Source organism: Penaeus chinensis, chromosome 11 (assembly GCF_019202785.1).
Source record: "Penaeus chinensis breed Huanghai No. 1 chromosome 11, ASM1920278v2, whole genome shotgun sequence".
Lineage (NCBI taxonomy): Eukaryota > Metazoa > Arthropoda > Malacostraca > Decapoda > Penaeidae > Penaeus > Penaeus chinensis.
Window position 1 is genome coordinate 23,011,975 of NC_061829.1, and position 10,000 is coordinate 23,021,974.

The following is a 10,000-nucleotide window of genomic DNA, read 5'->3' on the forward strand; positions in this document are numbered from 1 at the left end:
TGCAACGTCTGCTTCAGCAACGTCTATTCCAGCAACGTCTGCTTCAGCAACGTCTATTCCAGCAACGTCTGCTTCAGCAACGTCTCTTCCAGCAACGTCTGCTTCAGCAACGTCTCTTCCAGCAACGTCTGCTTCAGCAACGTCTATTCCAGCAACGTCTGCTTCAGCAACGTCTATTCCTGCAACGTCTGCTTCAGCAACGTCTATTCCAGCAACGTCTGCTTCAGCAACGTCTATTCCTGCAACGTCTGCTTCAGCAACGTCTATTCCAGCAACGTCTGCTTCAGCAACGTCTATTCCAGCAACGTCTGCTTCAGCAACGTCTATTCCAGCAACGTCTGCTTCAGCAACGTCTATTCCTGCAACGTCTGCTTCAGCAACGTCTCTTCCTACAACGTCTGCTTCTGCAACGTCTATTCCTGCAACGTCTGCTTCAGCAACGTCTATTCCAACAACGTCTGCTTCAGCAACGTCTATTCCAGCAACGTCTGCTTCAGCAACGTCTCTTCCTGCAACGTCTGCTTCAACAATGTATATTGCAACAACGTCTGCTTCAGCAACGTCTCTTCCAGCAGCGTCTGCTTCAGCAACGTCTATTCCTGCAACGTCTGCTTCAGCAACGTCTATTCCTGCAACGTCTGCTTCAGCAACGTATATTCCAACAACGTCTGCTTCAGCAACGTCTATTCCAGCAACGTCTGCTTCAGCAACGTCTATTCCTGCAACGTCTGCTTCAGCAACGTCTATTCCAGCAACGTCTGCTTCAGCAACGTCTCTTCCTGCAACGTCTGCTTCAGCAACGTATATTCCAACAACGTCTGCTTCAGCAACGTCTCTTCCTGCAACGTCTGCTTCAACAATGTATATTGCAACAACGTCTGCTTCAGCAACGTCTCTTCCAGCAACGTCTGCTTCAGCAACGTCTATTCCTGCAACGTCTGCTTCAGCAACGTCTATTCCTGCAACGTCTGCTTCAGCAACGTCTATTCCAACAACGTCTGCTTCAGCAACGTCTCTTCCTGCAACGTCTGCTTCTGCAACGTCTATTCCTGCAACGTCTGCTTCAGCAACGTCTATTCCTGCAACGTCTGCTTCAGCAACGTCTCTTCCTACAACGTCTGCTTCTGCAACGTCTATTCCAGCAACGTCTGCTTCAGCAACGTCTATTCCTGCAACGTCTGCTTCAGCAACGTCTATTCCAGCAACGTCTGCTTCAGCAACGTCTATTCCAGCAACGTCTGCTTCAGCAACGTCTCTTCCTGCAACGTCTGCTTCAACAATGTATATTGCAACAACGTCTGCTTCTGCAACGTCTATTCCAACAACGTCTGCTTCTGCAACGTCTATTCCAGCAACGTCTGCTTCAGCAACGTCTATTCCAACAACGTCTGCTTCAGCAACGTCTATTCCAACAACGTCTGCTTCAGCAACGTCTCTTCCTGCAACGTCTGCTTCAACAATGTATATTGCAACAACGTCTGCTTCTGCAACGTCTCTTCATGCAACGTCTGCTTCAGCAACGTCTCTTCCTGCAACGTCTGCTTCAGCAACGTCTCTTCCTGCAACGTCTGCTTCAGCAACGTCTATTCCTGCAACGTCTGCTTCAGCAACGTATATTCCAACAACGTCTGCTTCAGCAACGTCTATTCCAGCAACGTCTGCTTCAGCAACGTCTATTCCTGCAACGTCTGCTTCAGCAACGTCTATTCCAGCAACGTCTGCTTCAGCAACGTCTCTTCCTGCAACGTCTGCTTCAGCAACGTATATTCCAACAACGTCTGCTTCAGCAACGTCTATTCCAGCAACGTCTGCTTCAGCAACGTCTATTCCTGCAACGTCTGCTTCAGCAACGTCTATTCCAGCAACGTCTGCTTCAGCAACGTCTCTTCCAGCAACGTCTGCTTCAGCAACGTCTATTCCTGCAACGTCTGCTTCAGCAACGTCTATTCCTACAACGTCTGCTTCAGCAACGTCTATTCCAGCAGCGTCTGCTTCAGCAACGTCTCTTCCAGCAACGTCTGCTTCAGCAACGTCTATTCCTGCAACGTCTGCTTCAGCAACGTCTATTCCTACAACGTCTGCTTCTGCAACGTCTATTCCTGCAACGTCTGCTTCAGCTACGTCTATTCCTGCAACGTCTGCTTCAGCAACGTCTATTCCTGCAACGTCTGCTTCAGCAACGTATATTCCAACAACATCTGCTCCTACAACACCTTCTCCCACAACAACTACTGCTCCTACAACACCTGCTCCCACAACAACATCTGCTCCTACAACACATGCTCCCACAGCAACATCTGCTCCCACAACAACATCTGCTCCTACAACATCTGCTCCCACAACAACTCTTGTTCCCACAACAACATCTGCTCCTACAACACCTGCTCCCACAACAACATCTGCTCCTACAACACCTGCTCCCACAACAACATCTGCTCTTACAACACCTGCTCCCACAACAACATCTGCTCCTACAACATCTGCTCCCACAACAACATCTGCTCCTACAACAACATCTGCTCCTACAACACCTGCTCCCACAACAACATCTGCTCCTACAACATCTGCTCCCACAACAACTCCTGTTCCCACAACAACATCTGCTCCTACAACACCTGCGCCCACAACAACTCCTGTTCCCACAACAATATCTGCTCCTACAACATCTGCTCCCACAACAACTCCTGTTCCCACAACAACATCTGCTCCTACAACATCTGCTCCCACAGCAACACCTGCTCCCACAACAACTGTTCCCACAACAACATCTGCTCCTACAACAACATCTGCTCCTAAAACACCTGCTCCCACAACAACATCTGCTCCTAAAACACCTGCTCCCATAGCAACATCTGCTCCCACAACAGCATCTGCTCCTACAACATCTGCTCCTACAACATCTGCTCCTACAACACCTGCTTCCACAACATCTGTTCCCACAACAACTCCTGTTCCCACAACAACGTCTGCTCATACAACACCTGCTCCCACAACAACATCTGCTCCCACAACAACATCTGCCCCTAAAACACCTGCTCCCACAACACCATCTGCCCCTACAACACCTGCTCCCACAACAAAATCTGCCGCTACAACACCTGCTCCCACAACAACATCTGCTCCCACAACAACATTTGCCCCTACAACATCTGCTCGAACAACATCTGCTCCCACAACAACATCTGCTCCCACAACAACATCTGCTCCTACAACACCTGTTCCCACAACAACATCTCCCCCTACAACACCCGCTCACATAACAACATCTGCTCCTACAACACCTGTGCCCACAACAACATCTGCTTCCACAACAACATCTGCTCCCACAACAACATCTGCTCCTACAACATCTGCTCCCACAACAACATCTGTTCCCACAACAACATCTGCTCCTACAACACCTGTTCCCACAACAACATCTGCTTCCACAACAACATCTGCTCCCACAACAACATCTGCTCCTACAACATCTGCTCCCACAACAACATCTGCTCCCACAACAACATCTGCTCCCACAACAACATCTGCTCCCACAACAACATCTGCTCCTACAACACCTGTTCCCACAACAACATCTGCTCCTACGACACCTGTTCCCACAACAACATCTGCTCCTACAACACCCGCTCACACAACAACATCTGCTCCTACAACACCTGTTCCCACAACAGCACCTGCTTCCACAACAACATCTGCTCCCACAACAACATCTGCTCCTACAACATCTGCTCCCACAACAACACCTGCTCCCACAACAACTCCTGTTCCCACAACAACATCTGCTTCCACAACAACATCTGCTCCCACAACAACTCCTGTTCCCACAACAACATCTGCTCCCACAACAACTCCTGTTCCCACAACAACATCTGCTTCCACAACAACATCTGCTCCCACAACAACATCTGCTCCTACAACACCTGCTCCCACAACAACATCTGCTCCCACAACAACACCTGCTCCCACAACAACATCTGCTCCTACAACACCTGCTCCCACAACAACATCTGCTCCCACAACAACACCTGCTCCCACAACAACATCTGCTCCTACAACACCTGCTCCCACAACAACATCTGCTCCTACAACACCTGCTCCCACAACAACATCTGCTCCTACAACATCAGCTCCCACAACAACTCCTGTTCCCACAACAACATCTGCTCCTACAACATCTGCTCCCACAACAACTCCTGTTCCCACAACAACATCTGCTCCTACAACATCTGCTCCCACAGCAACACCTGCTCCCACAACAACTGTTCCCACAACAACATCTGCTCCTACAACAACATCTGCTCCTACAACACCTGCTCCCACAACATCTGCTCCTACAACACCTGCTCCCACAACAACATCTACTCCTACAACACCTGCTCCCACAACATCATCTGCTCCTACAAAACCTGCTCCCACAGCAACATCTGCTCCCACAACAGCATCTGCTCTTACAACATCTGCTCCTACAACATCTGCTCCTACAACACCTGCTTCCACAACATCTGTTCCCACAACAACTCCTGTACCCACAACAACGTCTGCTCATACAACACCTGCTCCCACAACAACATCTGCTCCCACAACAACATCTGTCCCTACAACACCTGCTCGCACAACAACATCTGCCCCTACAACACCTGCTCGCACAACAACATCTGCTCCCACAACAACATCTGCTCCTACAACATCTGCTCCCACAACATCTGCTCCCACAACAACATCTGCTCCCACAACAACATCTGCGCCCACAACAACATCTGCTCCTACAACACCTGTTCCCACAACAACATCTGCCCCTACAACACCTGCTCCCACAACATCTGCTCCCACAACAACATCTGCTCCCACAACAACATCTGCTCCTACAACACCTGTTCCCACAACAACATCTGCTTCCACAACAACATCTGCTCCCACAACAACATCTGCTCCTACAACATCTACTCCCACAACAACACCTGCTCCCACAACAACATCTGCTCCTACAACACCTGTTCCCACAACAATATCTGCTCCCACAACAACATCTGCTCCTACAACACCTGCTCCCACAACAACATCTGCTCCCACAACACCTGCTCCCACAACAACATCTGCTCCTACAACACCTGCTCCCACAACAACATCTGCTCCCACAACAACATCTGCTCCCACAACAACATCTGCTCCCACAACAACATCTGCTCCTTCAACACTTGCTCCCACAACAACTTCTGCTCCCACAACAACATCTGCTCCCACAACAACATCTGCTCCTACAACACCTGCTCCCACAACAACATCTGCTCCCACAACAACATCTGCTCCCACAACAACATCTGCTCCTACAACACCTGTTCCCACAACAACATCTGCTCCTACAACTCCTGCTCCCACAACAACATCTGCTTCCACAACAACATCTGCTCCAACAACAACATCTGCTCCTACAACACATGCTCCCACAACAACATCTGCTCCCACAACAACATCTGCTTCCACAACAACATCTGCTCCCACAACAACACCTGCTCCCACAACAACATCTGCTCCCACAACAACATCTGCTCCCACAACAACATCTGCTCCTACAACACCTGCTCCCACAACATCTGCTCCCACAACAACATCTACTCCCACAACAACACCTGCTCCCACAACAACATCTGCTCCCACAACAACATCTGCTCCTACAACACCTGCGCCCACAACATCTGCTCCTACAACACCTGCTCCTACAAAAACTCTTGTTCCCACAACAATATCTGCTCCTACAACACCTGCTCCCACAACAACATCTGCTCCTACAACACCTGCGCCCACAACATCTGCTCCTACAACACCTGCTCCTACAAAAACTCTTGTTCCCACAACAACATCTGCTCCTACAACACCTGCTCCCACAACAACATCTGCTCCTACAACACCTGCTCCCACAACAACATCTGCTCCTACAACACCTGCTCCCACAACAACATCTGCTCCTACAACACCTGCGCCCACAACAACATCTGCTCCTACAACACCTGCTCCCACAACAACATCTGCTCCTACAACACCTGCTCCCACAACAACATCTGCTCCTACAACACCTGCTCCTACAATAACTCTTTCAACATCTGCTTCCACATATTTTCCTACAACAACGCCTGTTCTCTCAACAGACTACATTCTTATGCCATCTGCTTCAGCATCATCTGTTCCCATAGCAGGATCTCTTCCTACAAAAATGTCCGTTTCAACGACGAAGTCTATTCCCAGAACAACGTTTGCTTCACCAAAGTCAATTCCTACAGCTGAGTCTGCTTCAGCAACAACGTCAATTCCCACAACAGTGTCTCCCTCAACAACAAAATTTTTTCCTTCCCCCAAAAGAACATCAGTTCACACAACCGCATCACCTTCAGCAACAAGGCTTGTTCCCACAACATTTGCATCGGCATCTGTGCCATTAGCGTTTTCTGTTCACACAACATCTGTCCCTTCAAAAACGTCTGCTTCCACAATAATAACATATGTGCCATCAACGTCTTCTCAAGTATCTTCAGTTCCCACGTCTACTCACACACATTTTCCCTCAACAACTTCTGTGTCCACAACAGAATCTATTTCCTCAGGATCATCTGTTTCCATAGCAACACCCACAAAATCTGTTCCAATAACAACACCTGTTCCTACAACAACAACATTTATTTCAACTAAATCTGCCTCAGAAACAACGACAGCCTCATCAATAATGAACACTCCACTGTCTTCTCCAGTCAGATCTTCCACTACCGAAATTTCTTCAACATCAGCGCTTCACCTCAAAACATCACCTGTCTTCACTACTCCTGAATTCTCTACAGAGGCTAATTCAAATACGAAGCCTGATATTGCTAACACTGACTATTTTTCAACAGCTGGCGAGTCTCTCGGTGATCTTCCTACCAAAGTCACGGCATCTGCTTCTACATCACCGGGTACGGCTATTTCTACACTAACACCTATTACCACAACAAAATCTGCTATAACTTTCACGCCTCTTCCCACAACATTTAATGCCGTAACAACGTCTGCTCCAACGACAGTACCTGCCTCCACAACTATTCCTGCTGCAAAAACACCTGCTCCTACATCTCCCACAGCAGTGCCTGTTCCCACAGCAAGTGCTTCCACGACGTCTGCGACAATAACAGGAATTCCTCCTTCAACAGTTCCTGCTTCTGCAACGGCTTCCTCCATAACAACACCTGCTCCCACATCAATTGATGTTTCAAGAACAAAGCATGCCTACACAACAACACCTGTTCCCACGGCATTAACTATTCTCACAACAGGAAACACTCCCAAAACACCTGATCCCATAACACCAGATGCTATAACACCTCTTCCCCAAAAGACATCTGCTCCAATGACATCTACTTCCATAACAACACTTGATATCACAACAGCTGCTTCCACGACAGTTGCAACTAGTACAACTGCTCCTATAACAACACTTACTCCCACAGCACTTGCCCTCACAACAACACCTGCTCCCACAACATCCATTCCCACAGCAACTTCTGCTCCCACAACAGCTTCTGCTCTAACACCTACTCCCACAACAACGTCTGTACCCACAACAACGCCTGCTCCCACAGCATTTGCTCCCACAACAACACCAACATCTTCCACACAAGCACCTGCTATCACAACAATTGCTCCCATAACATATGCTCCTACAACACCTGCTCCCACAACAATTGCTCCCACAACATCTGTTCCCACAATTGCTCCCACAACAATTGCTCCTACAACATCTGTTCCCACAACAACTTCTGCTCCCACAGCAGCACCTCCTCCAACATCTGCTCTCACAACAACTTCGTCTCCAATAACATCTGCTCCCACAACATCTGTTGTCACAGCATCTGTCATTACACCAACTGTTCCCACACCAACTTCTGCTCCCAGAACTCTTGTTCCCACAACACCTGCTCCCACAGCCCCTGTTCCAACAACAACACCTGCAGCCACAACAACTCCTGTTCCCACAACACCTGCTCCCATATCTACTCCCACAACACTTGCTCCTACAACAACACATGTTCCCACAATTCCTCTTCCCACAACAGCTTCTGCTCCTACAACAACACCCTCTCCCACAACTCCTGTATCCACAACACTTGCTCCCACAACAACACCTCCCGCAACTCCTGTTCCTACAGCATCTGCTCCCACAACTCCTGTCCCCACAACAACATCTGCTCCTACAACACCTGCTCCCACAACCCCCGTTCCAACAACATTTGCTCCTACAACAACTCCCGTTCCAACAACATTTGCTCCCACAACAACACCTCCCGCAACTCCTGTTCCTACAGCATCTGCTCCCACAACTCCTGTCCCCACAACAACATCTGCTCCTACAACATCTACTCCCACAACTCCCGTTCCAACAACATTTGCTCCCACAACAATTCCCGTTCCAACAACAGAATCTGCTCCCACAACACTTGCTCCCACAACAACTGTTCCCACAACAACACCTGTTCCCACAACAACACCTGTTCCCACAACAACATCTGCTCCTACAACACCTGCTCCCACAACAACATCTGCTCCTACAACAACACCTGTTCCCACAACAACATCTGTTCCTACAACACCTGCTCCCACAACAACTCTTGTTCCCACAGCAACATCTGCTCCTACAACACCTGCTCCCACAACAACATCTGCTCCTACAACATCTACTCCCACAACTCCCGTTCCAACAACATTTGCTCCCACAACAATTCCCGTTCCAACAACAGAATCTGCTCCCACAACAACTGTTCCCACAACAACACCTGTTCCCACAACAACTCTTGTTCCCACAACAACATCTGCTCCTACAACACCTGCTCCCACAACAACATCTGCTCCTACAACACCTGCTCCCACAACAACATCTGCTCCTACAACAACACCTGTTCCCACAACAACACCTGCTCCCACAACAACACCTGTTCCCACAACAACATCTGCTCCTACAACACCTGCTCCCACAACAACATCTGCTCCTAAAACACCTGCTCCCACAACAACATCTGCTCCTACAATAGCTGCTCCCACAACAACATCTGCTCCTAAAACACCTGCTCCCACAACAGCATCTGCTCCTACAACACCTGCTCCCACAACAACACCTGTTCCCACAACAACACCTGCTCCCAAAACAACTGTTCCCACTACAACATCTGCTCCTACAACACCTGTTCCCACAACAACATCTGCTCCTACAACACCTGCTCCCACAACAACTGTTCCCACAACAACTCCTGTTCCCACAACAACATCTGCTCCTACAACATCTGCTCCCACAACACCTGCTCCCACAACAACTGTTCCCACAACAACATCTGCTCCTACAACACCTGCTCCCACAACAACTCTTGTTCCCACAACAACATCTGCTCCTACAACACCTGCTCCCACAACAACGTCTGTTCCTACAACACCTGCTCCCACAACAACTGTTCCCACAACAACATCTGCTCCTACAACAACTGTTCCCAAAACAACTCCTGTTCCCACAACAACATCTGCTCCTACAACACCTGCTCCCACAACAACTGTTCCCACAACAACATCTCCTACAACACCTGCTCCCACAACAACTGTTCCCACAACAACATCTGCTCCTACAACACCTGCTCCCACAACAGTATCTGCTCCTACAACACCTGCTCCCACAACAACTGTTCCAACAACAACATCTGCTCCCACAACAACTGTTCCCACAACAACATCTGCTCCTACAACACCTGTTCCCACAACAACATCTGCTCCTGCAACACTTGTTCCCACAACAACTGTTCCCACAACAACGCCTGCTCCTACAACACCTGCTCCCACAACAACTGTTCCCACAACAACATCTGCTCCTACAACACCTGCTCCCACAACAACTCCTGTTCCCACAACAACATATGCTCCTACAACACCTGCTCCCACAACAACGTCTGTTCCTACAACACCTGCTCCCACAACAACTGTTCCCACAACAACTCCT

At 49.0% G+C, this 10,000-nt stretch overlaps 1 protein-coding gene across 1 annotated transcript in view; it reads left to right on the forward strand.

Annotated features, from left to right (window-relative positions):
• LOC125030433 (mucin-2-like) overlaps positions 1-8,524 on the forward strand; it is a gene marked incomplete at its 3' end in the record, with an annotated part of 21,519 nt that extends 12,995 nt beyond the window's left edge. The window contains exons 12-17 of the mRNA XM_047620470.1: positions 1,233-1,371; positions 2,333-2,557; positions 3,200-3,583; positions 3,725-4,144; positions 4,886-5,629; positions 5,696-8,524. Of these exons, the coding sequence (XP_047476426.1) occupies positions 1,233-1,371; positions 2,333-2,557; positions 3,200-3,583; positions 3,725-4,144; positions 4,886-5,629; positions 5,696-8,524 (4,741 nt within the window). The remainder of the gene's footprint in view (positions 1-1,232; positions 1,372-2,332; positions 2,558-3,199; positions 3,584-3,724; positions 4,145-4,885; positions 5,630-5,695) is intronic.
• Between the last annotated feature and the right edge of the window lie 1,476 nt (positions 8,525-10,000).